The sequence below is a fragment of the Ischnura elegans genome, chromosome 8, assembly GCF_921293095.1.
Source record: "Ischnura elegans chromosome 8, ioIscEleg1.1, whole genome shotgun sequence".
In the NCBI taxonomy this organism is placed as follows: Eukaryota; Metazoa; Arthropoda; class Insecta; order Odonata; family Coenagrionidae; genus Ischnura; species Ischnura elegans.
Window position 1 is genome coordinate 67,099,083 of NC_060253.1, and position 22,155 is coordinate 67,121,237.

The 22,155-nt window shown below is 37.6% G+C and overlaps 2 protein-coding genes across 4 annotated transcripts in view; one reads left to right on the forward strand and one right to left on the reverse strand.

The window, feature by feature from the left end:
- Nucleotides 1-14,280, reverse strand: part of LOC124164204 (E3 ubiquitin-protein ligase RNF19B-like) — a 324,394-nt gene extending 310,114 nt beyond the window's left edge. For all 3 annotated transcript variants that reach the window (XM_046541432.1, XM_046541427.1, XM_046541429.1), the window contains exon 1: nucleotides 14,074-14,280. The gene's annotated coding sequence lies outside the window, so the exon portion shown is untranslated. The remainder of the gene's footprint in view (nucleotides 1-14,073) is intronic.
- Nucleotides 14,281-14,343: 63 nt separating this feature from the next.
- On the forward strand, nucleotides 14,344-21,114 carry LOC124163553. The gene is made up of 3 exons (XM_046540537.1): nucleotides 14,344-15,161; nucleotides 15,692-15,787; nucleotides 18,335-21,114. Exons 1-3 carry the CDS (start codon nucleotides 14,702-14,704, stop codon nucleotides 18,406-18,408), a joined length of 630 nt encoding a protein of 209 aa, XP_046396493.1. The 5' UTR covers nucleotides 14,344-14,701; the 3' UTR covers nucleotides 18,409-21,114.
- Nucleotides 21,115-22,155: the final 1,041 nt, after the last annotated feature.

The window sequence follows — 22,155 nt, forward strand, 5'->3', positions numbered from 1 at the left end:
GAAACATATTCATCATGCATACTTGCAAAAGGAAACGCAATTTTCCAATTATATAACCTTTTATTGAAGAGTTACAATAGGAGAAAATTGCCATTTCCCTTATCACGAACACAATGGAACGGTTCCACCATGTAGACCGAGATATTTCGTTTTTCAGAAAATATGTCCTAAAAGTAATTTACTGTGACCAAAAAGTCAACGAAAACCACTTACTTCGTTTTCATTACTAATAAAATGAACAACGACAATATCACCTCGTTCAATTTTTCGTTAACGAATAAATTAACATTTTTAAAAAATTAAAGACTTATTATAGCATTTTACTCAGTTTTCTAGTTTCCACAGAGTTCAATATAGTTTGCAAAGAGATAGGTGAGTAACCAAAACAGCGTTAACAGAGATACCGTCTTGAGTACTAAAGAGCATCCTCGAAAAATGAAGACGGCGCGAGAAAAACGGCACGCGTGCAAAATGGCACAGCCAAAAAATAGAGGTAAAGCATTCGCACGTCACAGCAATTTAATAAGACTCAAACCATGTAGACGTAGAATATTTAAGGGCTATAAAAAGATATTCGGATGAATTATGAGCCTCTCCTACAGAATATATACTATATCTGTCACAGTTTAAAATGAAAGGAAGTAATAATTCATTTATACTGTTCAGTGTACAAAGCATGAGCGAGCTGAGCGATCGTACGCTAAATAATAAAAAAAAGCCGTGAATGGCCAGTTAAGTGCCACAATGACTGCTACAAATCACTAAAACTATATGATAGCATACTCCTCCGTAAGTAAAGGCTTAAATTCAGCGCCAATCAACAAAATATTATCACAAGCTCCATAAATATAACAATATCCACGGGTAGTAATACATAAATTTTAAACATGCTCCTCAAAGATATTGATATATTAAACAAAACTGACGATGTTCAGCTCAACAGTTACGATAGAATTCGTCAATTTAAAGCTTTCTGATAAACTTTTTTTTTCTTTTTTCGGTGTTTAAATATACGAAGACGATGAATTCGTTTGAAAACAACTGTCATATTTTTTACTGTTGGCCAATAATGGTTCAGAATAATTTCCAATTCCTGAAACTAATGAAAGTCCTGGATCTGGAGGTGACACCCATATCGGCAATTTTACTTTTCCACCAGCACAACATAAACGAATGACTGCCTTAACATAAACAATAAACGTTCAATAACGATATTAGCCTTAAAAGAGTGAAGAATGTTTTCGTGTCCTAAATATATGAAAAAATAATGACACATGAACTTTTTAACGACTAAAGAAAAGGATTCATTTCGTGAGAAAGAGATCTCGAACTACATTAACAATACTAACGGTCGTCAAGGGGACAGTAGGCCGAAAACGCTAAAAATTTTATTTTTTAATGTTTTTTCATCCACCGTAAATCACATAGAAAACGAAAATGATTGCAAGTCTAAGAATTTGCATTTATTTAGCTTTCCAACAGTATATGTTTAAACTATTTGTCAACACAATCACTAGTCAAAATGTGTAAAAGAAAAAGGTCTGCAGACATTAATAAGGAACTGTACTCGTATTTCATATGGAAATGAGTCAGGGCTCATTCCAGGGCCTCGTGGTCCCTGCGGTATAATATTCTCACCGTTTAAACCTTCCCTGAACTTCCACGAATGTTTTGAAACCAAAATTAGCAAAATCGGTCCGGCCGTTCTCGAATTTTGGCGAGACAAACGCACAGCAATTCATTTTTATTATACAGATGAAGTTTACAGCCAAAGTTCAAAAATATTACTGCAATCGCCGACTAGCGTTGCAAGAAGGTAATCGCATTTTTTGCCCTCTTCACCGAAGGCGTAGCGATTGGGTGGCCGTTCAGCGTACGACAGAGCGGTCGACCGAGGTTCACGACCCCGAAATGAGTACAAAACATTTCCGTGTCAAGCCTCGTCCCATGGGCATCCAGAGACATTTTATCTCGAATTTAGTACGGTTAAAAGCTATTAGTTTTCTTCCAAGAGAAGGATTTATCAGCATTTCGAGGAAATGTAGCGCAAGAGAACGCAAAAAAATAAAAACAGAGAAGGCACTGCCACGCTGGATTTCATCGGTTGTAAACGTAAAGTAAAAATTTACGAGTAAAACGAAGGAATTCAAGTTATATTTTGAACTAAAAACTCAGAAAATTAAAACTGATAAATTATTAGAATGCGTTGGTAATTAAATATCAATTACGAAGGGAAGAACTATAATTACTTCGAAATGGCCATTGGGGAAAAGAGGACAGAAAAATATCTATTTCGAAGCGGCTAAACAGAAGACAAGATATCTCAAAAGTGCGTTGAAATCATTTTTTTTTTTCAAAATCTTAGCTTTCTCACGACCTGGAAGTTATTTAATATTCTCCAATTCCAAGCCCTACCCTGTAGTCAAGCTCTAAAAAACAATGAAGCCCTATTTTCGTTAGAAGACAATGTACCACGAGGAAAAATGTCTTCGATTTTACTGTACGTTATCAATAGTATTTCCCCGAAGGGAAATAGTGAATTAATCCACTGCAATTTTCAAAGAGATGGATTTTTTGGAAAACTAGCTTAAAAACTTTGTACACGAAAAATATAAACATGCAAATAAATATGCTTGGAAAAAAACTTTTTCCGTCATTATGAGTCAGGTTATAGTATAGGATATGATATTTGGAGGAAGTGACAGGCTGCTGAGGCTGTTTGCGCGATAAAGGAAAGGAAAGCCATGAAAAAGAGTAGAAAAACCTGGCGCCACGCCGGTCTGTCTCGGCTTAGCGAAATACGCCAAGGAGACACCACGGCCGATCGTCTCAGCCGAAAGACGGCTATACTAAGTTGATGTGGCCTCCAACCAGCATCCGATTAGGAAACGGGATAGCTAAAAAGGGGCTGCACATCGGCTAAGATTTGAAAATCGTGAGCTGGGGTCAGACATTCAGCATCACACTCATCCCAGTGAAAATTCCACTGGAGAAGTTACTTCATTTCATTACATATATTCCACATTAAACCATCAAATTCAGCTAGAAAATGACAAAAAATGGGAATATTCGCAAGTGGCCACGGGAGGAACTTCCTTCACAATCAATTTATCAGAATCATTATTCCCGACGACTCCAACAATTTATTTCAATCAACTTAACGAAAAATATGTAAGTCGTGGCCGATAAATTCACAAGTTACTTTAAGTGGTATTTCAGCGAAGAAATACCGTCACCAGCAAAGCATTGTGGAAGTATACTCATAATACGCTATCGATTTCGTTCATTAGAATTTAGTGTGCTTCGAAGCAAACAGATGACGTTTTAAATCCATTCACAATCATCCCACTTTCTACAACTACACATGACAGGTTCCGCGCACTAATTTCTTTTGTTTTAATCTCGAAATATCAACATATTAATCCGAGGAAGGATTGGAATAACTCCTTCATACCAACACCTAAGAGTTTATTTTCCTATGTTATGTTATTGACGCAACGTGGACAAAAATTGTCACATTACTACTAGAGATAAACAGAGAAAACAAAAAAGAGAGATCCGATTCGGAGCTGGCGTAATGGAGGAAATAAATAACCGATACGAAAAAATTATACGGGATAATGAAAACAGGAATTTTTCTGTTAACACGAGGGAAATATCGACGCGATCGAGGGCGATAAGACATCAGCAAATAGCAAGCAATGAATATAAAAAGCAAGCATCAGGAATGAATAGTTCTAAAACATTATCTTTTGGCAACATTTATATCAAATACTGACAAACGGTAAGGAAGAAAGGAAAGAAAAATGTTCCAGACAACTAGATAGCAAGTAAGTAATCTACATCTACATAATACCCCGCAAGCCACCTAAAAGGCGTGCAGCAGGGGGTGTTAGGACACCAGCCATATACACATAAAAAATGAAGTTCTCTAACGAAGTAGGGACTAGCGTTTATTAAGTCCCTAATGGTTCGGGGGAAAAGGATGAGAACGGCACCGTCAAGCGCTTAATCGCTCGGGAAGCAAAATGAAAAAAAAAATCACACCACCACACGTTGATCGTTGCATTGACGGGTTCATTAACGACTAAACCCGATGAGGCAAGCGAAATCGTTCCTGCTAGAGGAAGCCGTACTTTTAAAAACACACGTGTGTGAACAGTGGCATGCTGTGAGAAAAGAAGCAGTATAATCAAATGCGAAACAATTTGAGCACGGGCAGGACGAAAAGAGGATCACATCAATTAACGTTAGTGAAAATTCTTACGACCAGGAAATGGAGCCACGGGCCTTACATTCTTCCAAACCAAAGGAGGACAGGGCTTCGAGGAAGCCGAGAAGAGTGCCACCCGAAAGTCAATATTGGTTAAAAATGTGGAACTTACAATAAATAGAAAACCATATACCCCTTGAACACGAATGAAATACCATTAATCGCTATGAGAGAAGCACAAAAATTCCACAATTGAATTGATTGCTGGGACGGTTACAATATTTTGTTTTATTGTTAATTAAAAATATTGCTGTACTTTATCGAAATCTGTCCAAAAAGGAGGTTCATACGATGGTTTAAATAATTATTTTAACATGCTGAGACTATAATAAAATCCAAATTTCCGAGCAAAAATCCTTTCGTCGGGTAGACATATATGCCCTAACAGTAGATAAAAAAGTAAATTGCGGCGAACAAACAGTTACTCATTTATTGATTTTTATGTTCACCCAATAATATAACTAATGGGCAAACTAATATGCCAATGATATAAATAAAATTATAGAGAGGCGGAGATTCCCTTCAAAATTAAGAAATGAAAGAGCTAGGAATGGGGTCAAGAAGTAAATGGAGGTTACAGTAAAAGAAAGAGGAGATTTACGTAAGTACGGAGGATGGGGAGTACGAAAAGTTATACGTAAATACATGCTTAAATGAAGGAGGAAAAGAAGAGTGGAAGTTTATAGATTACAACAGATTTAAAGAGAGAGATGTGCCTGACAGAAATGGCTGGAGAGTGGATCAGTGGTTGCATGAAGAAAATACCACATTGTGAGGGGTTTGGTGAGAGAAATATCTGTTGAGTATAAATCGCTAGAGAAAACTATTCTAGAGGCTATCTATGAGAATTAAAAATTGTCTGTTTCTAGTTTCCGTCCAGGTATTCAACTTTCAGAATGCTGTAAAAAAAAAGGTTTATAACTATATTTTAGACCCTGATGACGGACATAACAGTGTTCAAAACGTCTGCTAAAACGGAATCTTAACGGATATTTAACGGCTTTCAGAGCATATATCTATTTTTTTAATGTTTTATACCGTGGATATGCCTTATATACACGATAAATGTGGGTAAATAAAAATGGTGGGAAATACCGAAGGCTTTCTAAACCCAGGCAACCAGCGCCAAACCAGTGACTTAAATGGGGGGTAAACGTTTGTCGGGATTCCCACTGAGTTAAATTCTCCAATTTAGCCGACGCATTGAGCACCGACTCGGGGCTCATCCTCAAGGCTGCTGAACGTCGTTCATTTTTCTTTCTTATTTTCAAAAAACAAATAAAACAAAATTCAGCATCCCTTAGGATGAGCCCCGAGCCGGTGCTAGAAACGTCGGCTAAAATGGGGAATTTAATATGGCGGTAATCCCGAGAAAAGTTTACGGCACATTATTCGCCGGGAAAGCATCGAATCTTATTTCAGGTCCCAAATATGTCGGAGGCAATGTAGAAGTTCGACCCGATAAGTTTTTAACCAACAAATAGGTCGGGGAAGCATGAAATATAATTTCACTCCAAATTACAAGGGGACCGCATGGATGAGGCCCAATTCCATGCCCTAGAAGGCTGATCTCTGTTGCCACTTCGGTCGCATTGCCGTGAAATGCGTACTCCAGAAGTAATAATCCTTCGATTTAGGTGGTAAAAAATACTGGGAAACCACCCTATTATACTTAATTTCCCCCAGAAACTCGCATCAATTTGTCCGTGAGCGACGCGAGTGGCGAACCCATTTCAATGCGCGGTGGTTGACAACAGATTTAGAGGCCGACTTGAGGATCCTCTTTTGTAATATTCGTGCCAAATACCATCGTGGTGTTTTCGCCGTACCAATGGCGAAAAGGGTACCGGGCCGAGGCAGGGGGCAATTCCCAACACTTCTTCCTTCCTTCGCTCAAGTGACAATTTTCCTCGGGGATGGATCCAGCCACTGGCGGGGTTGGAGGGGCAAGGCAGCAGAGGCAATCCCCTACAACAGGTGGGTGCCGTTGGAGACTGGGGGCGGGGGAGACGCGCGGCTGGGGTAGGAAAACCGCACCGATAAAACCAGGGCGTCTCTCGGCATTAAACAAATCGATACGAGTCGAAGGGCAACCATCCGCCAGAGATGGGGGAATAACAAAGCGTTTTCCGCGCCTCGGGCTTTGGAAAAATTTCCGGGCTCTTCGACCAGGCCACGGAGGATCCGTGCAATCACCCGAGGTCTCGGCATCTCGGTCGTGGGGTGTCTGGGTCACCTCGGATATAACAGGCGCCGGCCTAACACCAGGGATAAAGTGGACGCGTCACTCCTACTCGGCGTGTATTTTTCGTAGCGTATTGTTCTTTTAAAAATTATTCTATCATCTTGAAATTTTCAGGATATCTGAAGCAGACAACTTTAAACCTTGAATTCGAAAATTACCACAGAATTTTCTCCGGTATAAAATCCTCACGCTTGATACTGTAGACAAAGATCAACCCTAGGTACCCTGAACTTTTAAAGATGATAGCGTAAATTTTAAAGGGCAATGCGTTGCTATAAAGACAAAATGCGACCGATCGAAACATATTAACCCTTTATAACCCAATTTTGCTTCTAAGCAACAACAAAAATGTGAAAATTTTCTGCTCAGTTTAGGAAATCTCTAAACTACGCATTATTTTGTGATTTAAACTGCAATGACGAGATATTTAGCAGCCACGATGATGGTGATTGAGAGCAAAATTTTCAAGTTTTCATTGTGAAAAATGTTTAAATTTGATTTCTCCCAGAAGCAGCTCTGGGTTAGAAAGGGTCAATGTGTCCTCTTAAGAACTGAGAATAATTAACCGAGATTCAACTGAGTGGTGAACTGAGATTGGTACCCATGAACTCTCGTACCGCCAGAGATCATCGATTAAGCCCCGACCATGAGTAACTTAACTCTCCGCGACAGACCACAAGCCACCCATTGAGTACGGGAGGGAATGGCAAATTGCTGAGCTCAAGTTGCTTTGAACCTGGATCATAGGATCATTTTTGACTCTAAATTAGGGGATTATTGAAACGAAATTTTAAAATCAATTTCAAAATCATTTCACATGTATCATTTGCAGGGCAATTGGGAACAACAATTTCCGGACCTACGACTCCTAATACCTGTATCTTTCATTGAATTGTGCAACACAATACATGTACACGTGCTGCCTTGCACTGAAAGGCACGAAGGATTTTATGTACGCGTACAAAAAGCAACAAAAATGATTAATCACAACCGTAATTCATACAATTGAAAAAGGGTCAGTTCAGCCTGAATCATTCCATCACTTTTCACGCACAAGACTAGCCATCATTTGAGCAACGCATATCTGATACAATCGTTTAAAATTCACACGGAGACATATGTTGTAATGAGCCTCGTTATTCCCAGACCTGTCATTTCACGTGATTTATAAGTATTTTTAATAATACGCGGTATCACACTCCATAAAAGCTTCAATGCACTGAATAGCAGATATGATTTCACGTTTCCCGGTATTAGTAGCACATTAAAAACTGGGAAGAAAAACGCTACGCAACGATCACAATAGGGTAGTTTCCTTCATCAAAGAAAACGAAAGGCATTGATTGCGATTCGTTACCCACCATTAGTGTATTCATAATACACAAATTATTTGGTTTTTGAAATACCGGTTTAGACGAATGGCAAGGGTCAAATTTTATCCTCATTTGAAAAAGGCCAGATTGGCGCCCATGCGATTCCACTCCGCATGACGTCACAGGGACCTAGTTTCTACACGAGAGGATAGGAGTTATGCATCGTCTGAGGTTACCAATGCAAGCATGAGGCACAGAGCTCAGGGAAACATGTCTTAATAATCACCTATTAAAACTGCCTATGGTCGGAAAGTTTTCTTCGTTTGATAAGGTATTAATAAACCTTTTTTAAGCCAAGCGCTACCGTTCAGCAAGGTACTCAGCTATCCGCTAGCATCCTGCGACGTATCAGAGCTAAGCCTCGCCTCAAGGTCACCTCACCGGGCGGGAGGGGGAACCAGAAATACGACGTACGGAGATATTTCCCGACATTCATACTTAAGCGTCGCGTTTTCGCGCGCTTGAAAATTTTCCCTTTTCATTTAATCGCGAAAAATAGATGTTGTCATTTAAAAATCTAAAAGCGCGAAATATGTACTCCAGGAGTAATAATCTTTCGATTAAGGCAATAAAAAAATAATAGGAAACCACCCTATTGTCACTTACATGATGGTAAAAACGCAAGAGATCGTCACTAAACTTGTTAGTGAAAATGAAAGCAATTTAATAAACACGCCGGGAAGGTCCTTTACCCTTTCGTCCTCGGGGCCAAAGTCCACCCCAGAAAAAGCAACCCACACCAGAAAATTTCAGACCTCGAAAAGAGAATTAGACCACTGGCTGGCAAAAAGCGGATAATTACGTTTTTGACGCGGAGCCAAGAGCTTTCGTACCAACGAATGCACGCGACAACACTCTTAAGCGCTCACTGATTTTATCGAATTTCTTGTTTGCAGAGCAACGGAGTACGTAAAACTCAAACCATCTTTGACACACCACGATTGCAAAAGGGTCACAATTTTCCCTGGCCTTCACATCATTCACTTAGGCCTGAATTCGAACCAACATCCCTTGAACTAGAGCCAACTTTACCCTATAATATGGAAAATAGCTGATAAAATCATTCGGCGTAAATTCAGCGACAGCAAATTCGAGTTTAGCTCTAGGCGAGTTAAGACGGAATGTTCAATGAAAATTTTCAGTTTTTTGGCACTTGCTGGTGACTACGAAAAAAGAGTAGCCTGCGGTTCATCAATAAAATTTGACAATAGAGTTGTTTTAAGCATGAGAATAAAATCAAGAGCAACGAAGGTCCAAATGAAACAATTTAAACCTCGACTTATTTTGCGAACCAATCAGGATATCTATAGTTCTCAAATACAAGTTCGTGTTTACTGAGGGGGATACGTTTTCGGAACATAACTATTAGCTAGCGAATGCACTAAACATATCCGCTAGGCAAGGATTGATCGTTGAAGAGTTATTTAATCTACACACGCAGAGAGTTCAGCTAGACAACAAATCTGAGCTGATGTATTTAATACTTAATACCGTTAATTTTATGGCATGTGGATACTGGCACAAGAAATGTCATCCCAGGACCAACCATAATTGTTTAACAAGGTCTGGGAGGGGGAATACATGGGCTCATCAATATAGGGAAGTGGGAATTAGCTTTCAATAGGCCGGCTTACCATGCGGGGGGCTTATTGTGGCGCGCATTACAATTATCGTCGCGGATGGAGAGGATGCCCACTACACGTGCATGAAAAATTCAATAATACAACCTACACGTGCATGAAAAATAATTTGACCCCGTTTTCACGGGGCTCGCAACCTACACTGGGTTACGGAAGGCAGGGGCGCAGCTAGGTTTTAAGGTTGGGGGGGGGGAGGTGTAGGTGCAACTAATACAGAGGTGTGTGGGGGTATGGTATACCCACCAGGATAATCGGCAGGTGAGAGATTAATAAATTGCGGATTTTTAAAGATAAATGGTTCAAAATGGTGAATTTTATGGCTTTCTGAGGGATATTTTATTCATTCTTACACTATTCTATTAGTAATATCAATCCAATTAAGTAAAATGTGTTAAAATTAAAAATTTCTCTGAGCTCTGGGGGGGGGGGGGGTTTCATCCCCCAAACCCCACCCTCACTTAGCCACTGACGGAAGGCACTCTAAAGTAATATAAAAATTACATACTCTAAGGGATAGAACACATTCCCTAATCATAATAGAGAAAAGGGCGGAGTAAAATCTGTAATTAGTTATGTTTACCGTTTGAAATTTTGCAAAAAACTGCTACAAGCACACTTTCCATTATTATTTTGAAATTTCAATGGGGGTTTATGCCCGAGAGACTGTTGCATAGTGCTATTTACGCGAAAATACTATACTTTAATTTTAACGTTTCCAATAAATGAAAGCTTACAAGTATAATTCCTGAGAAAGACCGGAAGCGGCATTTCTGCGCATACCACATTTTGTTTTGCCAAAATATTTTGGGGGTGCATTTAAGGATTGATTCATTCCGGACAGCATTCCCTAAAATGTTGGTGAGAACAGGCTATGAACTGCAGACCTTGAATCTATGATCAACGGTTTGAATTACTTGATACCTCAACCCCCAATTGTGGCTACAAGAGTTTTGATGAAAACCGAAGACTCATTCACGACATATTAACATTACGAGAAGAAATGGAAAAGCCTGGGCATTGGAGTACAAAGTAAACCTCATACCAAACAACAACAATCCATTTTCCGAGCACAGGATTTAGTTATTCTTACAACCAACAAGAGAGTAAGACTGACTCAATTAAAGTAGAAACGACCCGCTAATTTTAAACAGCAATATGAAACATTTCACAAAAAAATACTTTCTTAAGTGATTCAACCACTGAAAACCACCTATGATCCAAACTGACTGACACTGCGCGTTCCTTCAACTAATTTTAAATGGATATCTTTTTGACATTAGGAGGATGATTGAGGAGCTAGAAAATCTTAAGAGACCACTTAATAATGGCATATCAACAAAAATAAAATTTGATTTTTTATTATACGAAAAGGTTATTGTTTTACGAAAGATGCCGACAGTAAGTTATACTTCGAGGTCCTAAAGAAACCATTTTTTTAGTACTCTAAGCGTTCATCCTTCGACGCTTAGGAAATCGAGGAAGACAAGTTGATAATATAACCGTAGGATTAGTCACTTTAGGAACTACGGATTATATTGGCGGAGGAAGTATAAATAGCTGAGGATCACGAAATATATGATGCATGGGCAAGATTAAAAAAATTGAAAACTTCGTAGGACAACCTAGACCTTTTGCCTGGTAAAGACAGGCATCACTTCGAATAAAAAATGCATAGTATGAAAAGATACTAGCTTGGGCTACCAAGCCCTTAGATATCATATAAATGAAAAAACATCTTGGTCCATCGGAGACTGCGGTTTCGAAATTATTTTTCCTATGGGGTCAACTTGAAAAGAGCCCAGCTTCTGAAGGCTGCGATCAAAGAGGTATGAAGTATGTTTATTTGAGGCTTCAAATACGTATTCTCACGGAGCAATATAAGGCCCTCCCGATGGTACTGGGACAAAATCTTGGAGGGGAAGTCTTCGGCCACAACTTCCAATGTGCTCATCAAAAACTCCCAGCACAGCGACCTGTCACAACATTTAAAGGCCGTTTCACACGGGTCATTCACTTGCACAACTCATATTTGCGTTTTTTCTTAAACTAGCGTGCAATTGCGCGAATGTATGGACGAAATTAGAACAAGGGCTATTTTGCTATTTCGCATGCATTCTACCAATTCACCGCTTCACATGAAGATTTTCGAAATGGACTCTATCATGTGCGTCAGATTATGCAAGTACACGTCCCGTGTAAAACGGGATTAAAGAAAGTTTCAGCAGCGCGACGAGTGCTCTTATCATGTTCACAATTGAACGGTCCCGCAAAGCTATCCCCTGTAAACTAAAGGAGGTGTCATATTACACAAACAACTACAATAATGCGCGTAATTCACGCTATGATCAGGCATTTCACCAAAGAGTCCACAGGGTGACCTAATATAAGTGCACTAGTCTGACCAATCTTTTCAGTAACCTCAAAGGGTGTATATTGTTCCGCCAGTGCCACTCCGGAGCAAGGGTACCGAGTTATAAAAAATATTGGGGGGGCCTATACCGATGGTCTTGCCCCAGGAAATTCTATAAATAGTGAGTTTTTTAAAGCTTTTTAGAAGAGTAATATGATCAACATTAGATCGCTATCACCCGACTCTCAATAACTGGACACTCCCGGGAAAATTGACAAACCTGACACATTTTTTCCTCACCCCATAACGAATTGTTGAGGGGGCTCGGGCCCCCTCAGGCCCCATGGAGTCGGCGCCACTGCTCCGGAGGCAATTCGTAAAAAATAGTTGAAAAGGATATAATGTCTAAAAGACCATGAATGGCCAGCTGATTCACCCACATAATAAGACGTCTTCTAAGGAAAAACAGGAACTTAAATTTGAAATTCCAGTTTTCACAGAGGAGTATGCCAAAAATTGTATGCGGAGTTAATGAACTACGGTCAAGCAGCAAACGCACATGGGAAAAGCGGGAAACACGAATCTAAAGTTTACTGAAATTATTCTTGGCCCGCTCGCCAAGATGCATGAGTAATTTCCATGCAACACAGAGGTACGGTACTAGCTATATCACTAAGACAGTAAGATCTCTCACATAATTAAGTTATGAAGAAAGGAGTAAAATGAATAAAGCACAATTGGGTGGAGTCATTGCCCTACATTCCATGAGGAATAAAACTTAAGTATTTCTGAATCCAATGAAAGTGAACACATGCTGAAGGATCGACTCGAAGATACTAGATGATCATAACGTTTATGCTTTTGTTGTCTATTTCAATTATGTATTTGCATTATTCTTATCAAGAATCTTGAGGTCCTCAAGATATTTACATAAAGTATTTATTGCTGACAATAAATAATGTTCCAAAACCCAAAGGAAATATTTTGAGCAAATACTATAATTCTCACACAACAGTATACCAAAATAACACTAACATACATCCAGAAAATGCGTTAACTGTCTGGTGCCATCGACCTTCCCAAAAAATTGAGTGAACTCTTATGCTAATCATGATTATGGTATGCATGATAAACTTACAAAAGCTGAGATTAATGAGGATGCAAAATCAATGTACTGTCAACACTATAGTTGGATTGCGATCATACTTAAAGTCCCCACTATCATCACAGCTAAAAAAATAATATTATTAAAACAGAGTTGTAACCACAAAATATGATGCTTTAAAGAAAAAATAGGGGCTTAATATTGAGATCAGGAAGGAATACAACTCTATTTGAATTGGTGGAAAATTATGATTCGTCCACGGCTTAAAACCTTCTTTCACATGAATAAGTAGGCAAATATTTATTCACACGCATGAGAATGGAATAATTACAGCATTTAGTGTAAATTGCGACCCTCATTTTTATATTATTACTACTTTGGAACTTACTATACCTCAGAATGAGTGCTTCATCCGAGTGCCTTCTTAGGTTGTTACTTCACCATACACATATGAATCGAATATGCACGCATTGAGACAAGTGATATGAAGCTATTTATGAAACTTGAGGGGAGGTAATAAGGCTGATAATGGCTCAATAGCAAAGGTAAGCAACTTCCAAGTATTTAACTCATAAGAAGACCACAAATAAAATGACAGTACATTTCACAAGGGAGAAACACCATATAAGTCGTGAGATCAAAAAACCATCTACAATCTGAAATCTCACGCGTTCCGCTTCTGTAAATACTCATAAGAATTTTCTCGACCTGCAACAATTCCATAAGTTAATACAGTCATGAAAAAACGGAGTTACACCATAAAAATAATCAACAATCTTCTTGTCTACTGTGTAAAAGTATCCTATTCAGGACTTCAAAGGGTAGACACGGAATTTATTCCGTCTTGCATAATGATATGAAATAGGCAATCGCCTAATCTCGTGTGTCATAAATACCACCGTCAACCCACCGTATGACAAACCTATGTGAATTTATATCCATTTCATTAACATAAAACGACAAAAGGCAAGTACCTGATGCTACGCGGGAAATCCATGAAAAATGTACTCTTATTTTCATTCAATAGGACTTCACCAAACCATTTTCATCGATTAAAATTATTTTCAAACATAAATCAAGAACTTACAAAGAGAGCTGCAGCAGACCTCAGACACAATATCCACAAGTTACAATCGGTTGGTGAGGCACAAGCAGCTGCTGATTTTCACTGGATCCTTAAAAATCCGAAGAAAGTTGCTGATGTTGTTTCACCAAAATACATACACTTTCGCGAGCGGTTGTCAATACCATTACACCGCCCTCAAGCTCAAGCTGACATCCCGTCACTCCTAAAACAAAATCACAAAATGCTGTAATAATACGAATAGCGAATAATACAGCTCTCGTGCGAAACCGTGAAAAACGAGATTGGCTGAGATTCAACATGGAGGATTGCGGTGTAAATGCAATTCAGCATGTCTTAAGAACAACACATAAATTCAAGTTTACGGAATGAGTTGAGTTCACACCTTGGCTAAAATGCAGTGTTGACGCTTTTGCTACTTTCTCTTCCATTTTCATTAGCTGTCAGTCCTTTAGTCCATGGAAAGTTCAGATCTGCAATATTCGCCGGTGCCCCTTCAAACAAAAGGTTTTATTATTATCTTAGCGTTTGTGCAGGCATTTCTGATGGTGACTCCAAAAGTTTTTCCCACTTCATTTTAAGTGCAGTGATTTTTTTGTATGATTGTGATCCAAGAGTTCTTGAATACATAATGGTATATACTTTGTTTTCCCTAAAGACTGTGCAGAGGAAGAAGCTAACGATTACGTTTTTCAGTGCCGCATTCATTGGTGTTATTTATGTGCTGCATCAGTTTCTTTCTGTAAATCAGATCGAATTCTATGCTAGTAATCAACTCAGTGGTGGTAAAGCGAATATAATAGAAAATTCGCCTGTCAAGCATGAAGAACCATCACCTTTGCAGTCAGACGGATCACGGATGAAGTATTCGTGGTTGTTGAATGGAGATGCCATTCGTGGAATCAAGAGAGGTGATCGACACTTGTATAATCCGAATGCGAGTGGAAACTTTGTGTGCCTAACCTCCCGAAAAGAAATTAAAATGGACCGTATAAATGATGACTTTTGTGACTGCCCTGCAGATGGAAGTGATGAGCCAGGAACCTCTGCCTGTAGCAACGGAGTATTTTACTGCTACTCTAACAATTTTGGTGGGTTAAAATTCACGAGTAGATCTTCATTGTATCTAGTGGCTAGTTATATTGGTAAGAGTAAATACCCCTGGAGTCAATGGTAAATATGTTAACTTCGCTGTGCCAAACGTCTACTTTCATGTTTGCATACGTGAAGTACTAAATTATATTACTAGATCACTCATTAATCTAGCGAAGAAGTTTACAGCAATAAATATTTCATTGGACTTGGGGAAACTCTCTATCAGAAGAGAATATTTCAGTTGAAACAGATCAAGCACCCTCACCTTTCTCTTGGTTCGGGAGAGACCACATTTGTTGTGTTACACTAAGGCACTTATTGGGTTTGCTTAATTCTTCTGCACTAGTAACTACATTATTAAAGTAGTATGGCTACCTGTGCTGAGTAACGCAGTAATGCGATGCATCAGCGGCTAAGTCTGTGATGAATTTTCATTCATTAGCATTATTATTTTGAAATTTGATTATATACTATTTCAATGCACTATTTTTACCACGCTTAAGAGTCTTCTTTCTTTATCTTCTAGTATCGATTCCATCTGGTCGGGTAAATGATGGTATATGTGATTGCTGTGATGGGTCTGACGAGTGGCTCAATGTTTCTCATCCATCGCATATCAAAGGTAATTTAATATTTTCTCCTTTAGTTTTATGAGAATTCCTGAGTTATATCTACTGAATTCATAGGACCCAAGTCCTTCGTAAAAGCTTCAAACATGTCTTTAGTGTGAATAAAAATTTGCTATGTGCCGCCATTGCACAAATGTTTGATGATTTCACAGATTTGGCGTCGAGCGTTTCCCTAAAATTATTGAGTCGCGTTTTTTTTAATATCACAGAGGTACAGCTATTGAATTCTTACTAATGGATTAAGCTATTTTTTCAGCATTAAATCTTAGTTGCATTGGTACCTTTTATCTGTGAAGAAGGTTTTTTTTAGATGTACCAAGTGCTGAGTATTTAATTTAAAATTTCTGTCTTTTTCTAGGAATACATTTGTATAATATTGTCATAGATGTTTTGAATTCTAATTAGAATTGGCCTCATCAAAGCTAAATAGAAACAGTAGTAGTAGCTCGTTGGTAATGGCTTACGGGTGCAGCTGCGCGTTGCGCTTTGTCTTGCAAGCTTTCGCATCTGTTACAGAGCGCATCATCAGGCGATGAATGATGAATCATTCATCGCCTGATGATGCGCTCTGTAACGGATGCGAAAGCTTGCAAGACAAAGCGCAACACGCAGCTGACCCGGAAGCCATTAGCAACGATGCCCCTCGCAGCGAAAACCTACGTTCAGTAGTAGTAGCTATTCAAAATGCATTGCCCAATTAACATCTCCCATAGCAAATTTTACCGTGGAGAGAAAGCTTGAGTCAGTTTCCTTGTATTTTAAGATGTAGAACTAGGTCAACTTGCTGATAAAAAACATCTCTTCCAGTGTCTGTATGCTGTACTGTTGTCTTCGATTTTTTTTGCAGTTGCTCATTTTTTTATTAAAACATGCTGTTAAGGACTGTTATTCAGTTTGTGCCGTACTTTAAGTCACTGCGGACAAAGTTTATTTATTGTGGTGTAAGGTATGTTTATTAAAAATTTTTGAGTGGAAGTGTATAAATTCATTTATGAAAGCGTGCAAATATTTTGTGTATACACTTTAAAATAGGCTGATTCTAAAATGGTTGAAATGAGGGCATTACTTGCTTATTAAGTCGACCAACTTTTAAGACCTGTTTACATTAACACGTACGGGTTAATGTCTAAATGTATGAACGCGAGAACGAACACCAAAATGCACCATGTAACCACCCAACTTGTGCGAATGCATGCACAGAAAATAGAACATGTTCTAATTTGGTTCATGCATTCGTACATGTTCCGTTCCGGTCCACAAAAATCATTCATACAAAATGTACCGTAATAACAGGCCTTTGCAAGCATAATAAACAAAAGGGCCTATCTCTCTCAGGTATAAATATAGTTAATATTCACAAGGTTTTTGATGAAAGCTGATCATTTGCACCCCGCCCCATCATGCATAATTCATGGGCCAGTAGTTACTAAAAAGCGCTTTTAAAAGATGCACAAATAGATAAAAAATAAAGAATGGAATTGAGACATACAGCGTATTGAAAAAAAATCTATTGCATCATTTCATGTTTGGAAGGCTTCTAAACTTGAGGAAATACTACATATTTGTTATACATTTGTACCTTTTTTTACGTATTAATTTAATATGTACCAATTATTAATCATTTCATAAAAATTACTTTTTACTTATGACAATGTTCTTTCTCTTTGGTGAATCAACCGAACCACTAATTATGACCATGACTATTTTATTATTACTTGATTTCTCAAGTATGTACCATGGTAGTAGGTGCCTACTTTCCCATTTGACATCATCCGTATAGCCAAAAAGTAGACCTAGTTTATGGGTAACTTAGGATGCTAGGTAATTAAATTCCATTAAATTTTTTCTTATAATCATTTAGTTTCGAAAAATTTAACTATTACTTTTAATATACCCATTGTTTTCTGAAAGTTATCGCTAATCATAACCCTGCTGCAGCTCAACCCTACCATAGCTCATAAAGCCAGTACCACGCCGAGTATGCCCCCTCGAGCACAACTTTACCAAGGTATGATAATGAGCAATGTAGTCTAAGCCCGAATGATAACAAGAAATGAACTAGAAATGTAATCATAGGAGAGTCATTTCTAAGTAGTTGTGAAGATGAGAGTGACATTCAACTCATCAAGCAAAAGGCAGCTGTCTTGGAAGACCTTGTAAATAGAATTAAGAATGAAATATGTAACTCCAGTTGGTACAGGGTGAAATTCAAATTGTGACTGTGTCCCCTTCATCCCAGTATTGGAATAAAACCATGAGTGAATTTAATGTTATAGACCACAAAGTGAGGTAGGCTATACGGCTCCTCAATGAGAATGGAATAAATACTAGCTATGTCATCACATTGTCCCGGGGAACCACTTTCAAAATCCAATGTAGAGCTGGTTGAAATAGTTAATGAAACACTGAAAACAAGGATTAGTTTGAGGTGCATGTGAAATATATTCCCTTCAAATGATGTTTGTAAGGGATTTGATGTTTTTTAATGCTGGTAATACTACATACATACTTCCTAACTTTGCTAACTTCTTTTTTTGCAGGAAATAGGCAGAAACAGCTGGGTATTTTCATGCCACCATGTCCAAACACTTGTCCTGACAAATTATTAAAATAACATTATTTGTGATGGTGATGCTAAGGTTACTATTTTCCTGGAAAATGACTTCTTAGCCTCAAAGTATATTCTTTATCTGATTCAAACAGCTGAGGAAGAAGTTGTGAGATTTGGATTTAAGTTGAAATACTCTGTTACAAAGTTGCTATTTTTGAAAATGAGATCTCGGATGTGCAATATGAAAATTTCCCATGAATTAATACGTTCTTAGGATAAAGGAATCTGTCATAATGGCTCATTAAGTAGGTTAAGAACTGAATTGGTCTTTACTTTTCAATGAAAATTCTATTGCATAGTTTCACATACCTGGGATTTCTATACTTATATAGCACTACAACTTGATTCAAAGATTGTGAAATTGGGTTTCATATAAAATGTAACACATGCTGAATTTACGTTTCCTATTAATAAATGGCTATAGTAATTTAATATGGGGGCCATAAATGATCTAAGCTAAAAGCTGCAAATCTCTCTCCAGATATTGTTAATTGAGCTTTTTGGGATTATGTATAGACTTTATGAAAGAGCAATTCCGTTGTTTCAGCTTTAAGGTTGGGTCATTGTTTCTATTTTATTGCTATATTAAACAAAATTTCATGCTAATTAATTCTTGGGATTCATACAAGCTTAAGCAATAGACAGGCATCATGCATGATTAGATTTAGTCCATATGCAATGACAGCTATGTCTTTCTCGAGTCTCATAATTAGCCCTTATATTTAAGCTTTGTTTTTCAGTCATACATAATTCATAGGCGTATTCATACCTAGTCCATTTATAGGTTTGATTTAATATTCAAGCTACAGTAGTAGTATTGTGACTTGTCCAGTAACCTTAATATTTTCAGGTTATCATATACTTTCTCTGATTAAGATATTTTATTGACATCCTGCTCTGACTTTGTGTCAAAATTTATGTCTTAAATTTTTCCTGTGCTTTGGAATTGATAATATCTTTTCGCTTCCGTCCGTTTAGAATTATGTTATGTTTCTAATATTTTTGTGCACATTAGAAGACATTACCATGCAGACAGAAAACTTAGGAAAAATGTTGAATATATTTTTTTCTAAATGAGATATTTCCCTGGTAGGTTAGTTTTGCTTGTGAAAATTTGCTTTCTTAATCTTAGAAAAGCTTCAGAAGATGTTGCAATGAAAATTTCATGAGAAATCACTTTTTATGTTGCAGCGCCAGGCTATAATTATATTCATGGTGTTAGTGTAATAAATTAAGCCAATTTCTCTTTCCTAAGTGTCTGTCACCTATACTGGTCTCACTTGTAAGAATCTTCATAGTAAAGTTTCAAATATTTATTCGTGCACCATTGCCCCTGACATGTCATAATGACTTAACGTGTGAATTATGGGCATCCTCTATTGATTATCATTTCATCTTGGCATTCATCCTCCTATTTTGTAATCTCTTTCATAATAGTTCAACTTTTTTACATATATGTGATAAATTTTATGCTTGAATGATTGAGTGATTTGTTGGAACATCAAAGGTAACTATTACCAGAAGAAGGTACTTGCAAAAAGAAGTGCCTCTTGTTGGCTGTGGTGGTGCAATTTGTTACCGTCAAATTCTTTACTTCTTGGGGTTGGGAGAATATGGTTTAGGTAATGTTAATGTGATTCTGATTTTGTAAATATGTACCAATTTAAAATTGTTTTATGCCTCCTATTCTTTTTGATGGTGATAAAAATTACTGTTGGAATTACATTCATGTAGCAATTTGTTGTTACATGTCATCAGCCTGCTACTAAAAGGAAGATCTTCATTTTAATTGTGTATTCTCTGCTGATAGCTTTTATTATTAGCAAATGAATAGGCATGAATATCATAGCAAAATGGAATGGAATGTTGGTAGCAGAATGTGTACAGGGAAAGTGCATAGGGTGTCATCTTCCATGTCCCTGTTCTTATTTGCTGGTTGTCAACTAGTCAATTAAATCATTTGGTTACCTAAATGAATTCAAAGGTTTTGATTTATATGTTTTTGCACTGTTCGTGGCATCTTTAATTAAATTTGCTGCTTTAATTTTACTTTGTTTACCACTTATAATTCATAAAGTGGTACCTACTGAGGCGTGCAGCTAAAACAATCATGGCCCATCTGACCCTGTGTGATAACAGAGAATAATTCTCCCAGACCATCTGCTGAGAAAGCCTGAAATCATTTATCTAGATTAACTTACCCTGTAGAAATGTTGGAAAAAATGCGTACACATTAGGTAGTTCTCGAAGTACTGGAAGTGTAGCTTGTCATTCAGCAATAATTAAAGTAGTAATAAGTAATTTTTACATTTGCTGTTGTCATTTACCATCTCATGCCATTTTGATATGATTGTTGGGAATGATATCATTCTAAAATAGTGCCTTAATTACGAAACAAAATTATTTTTGAGTGTTTAGAAAGTAAACGATTGTTCTGGAGTTAAAGACTGATAAAAGGCAAGATTTAAATGAAGAAACTCTGTTAAGAAACAATTCATGTATCAATCGCCAAATTACGGAAGACAAATTCACCTACATATTAGCATAAGTGATCGCTATAAAATGGCATTGTTATGTAAGTTATTTCGACCCACATTTGGAAATGTTATACAATTGTTTGCTCCCTTCACCATTGTTTACTTCTTGTGACATTTTATATTGCTAAAATATCTGTAAAATTTAATTGCATTAAAACATCATTTGCAGATTTTTTTTCTTTTATTTACGAGCACAATGAGGCTATCCTTCTCGTAATGTGACCCAGATAGTTTCTATTTTTCTTTCCTACAAAATTATAGATAAATACATAATTCTCTATGTGTATTTATTGAGATAAGAGTTTAAAAATGAAGATGAAGTTTTATTTTAAGTTGTGATTCCAAGAAACACATATGCATTTAATAAATTTAAAGCAAATTTACCCAGATAGATGTTCGAATTGAAAAAGTCAGATTGAATGCTCCAAAATAAATAATCCCCATGATCATTCAATACATATATCCACAAGCTCTGAAGGAGAATTTCATTGTTAGTATGACTGCCAATCTTAACAAGAGGAAAAGGTAAATGGAGGTATTGAAGTTGACAATGGATAAAGTCAATAGAATATGTAAGCAGAAACCTTCACCATTAAGGCTACACATGATGAGCACATAGTGTAGATCTGCTCCAAGATATGGAGCTACCATGAAGAAGCTCAGTGCCGTGGAACAGTAACTAAGTCTCACATTTCCCAAAATATTCCCCACCCATCAGTCCTCAGTCCACCCCTCTATCGTTTCCCTCCCCTCCGTGGCCACCCAACAAGCCCCTGGCACCCAGATCATGGCTCGCTCAGGGTTCATGTTATGAAGAGCATAAATCATTCGAAATAAATTATCAAGTTACACGAGAACAATAGAAATGTGTTTCACCCCTCTCCTTTCTCGCCAATTGACCTTTTTCAGCCTACCTTCTCCAAAACTCCCAGTTTCTCGAGGCCAACTGCAACATGAGTCAACTATTGGGCCCAAAAGTGTCCAACAATGACTTTCAGCAAATGATGAGGTATCTTGATTGGATTGAAATATTGGTATTTGTATGAAAGAAAATTACACCAAACACAGGATACTTCACAAGTTACCTGAGAACAATTGGAAGTATTTCCTCTATCCCCTAACTGATGTAACCCCACTTCCTAAACATTGTGGCATGGTGCAAGTCCAGAGTTTTTGGTTGTCTGTAAGATGTAATCTTCTCAACTTTGTCTCG

Bases quoted from the DNA above. Each gene is read 5' to 3' on its own strand.
- LOC124163553 (XM_046540537.1), top strand. From the start codon at position 14,702: ATGGTATATACTTTGTTTTCCCTAAAGACTGTGCAGAGGAAGAAGCTA. The intron at 15,162-15,691 runs GTGGGTTAAAAT...TTTATCTTCTAG, and splicing joins CTGCTACTCTAACAATTTTG to TATCGATTCCATCTGGTCGG. The intron at 15,788-18,334 runs GTAATTTAATAT...CTTTTTTTGCAG, and splicing joins TCATCCATCGCATATCAAAG to GAAATAGGCAGAAACAGCTG.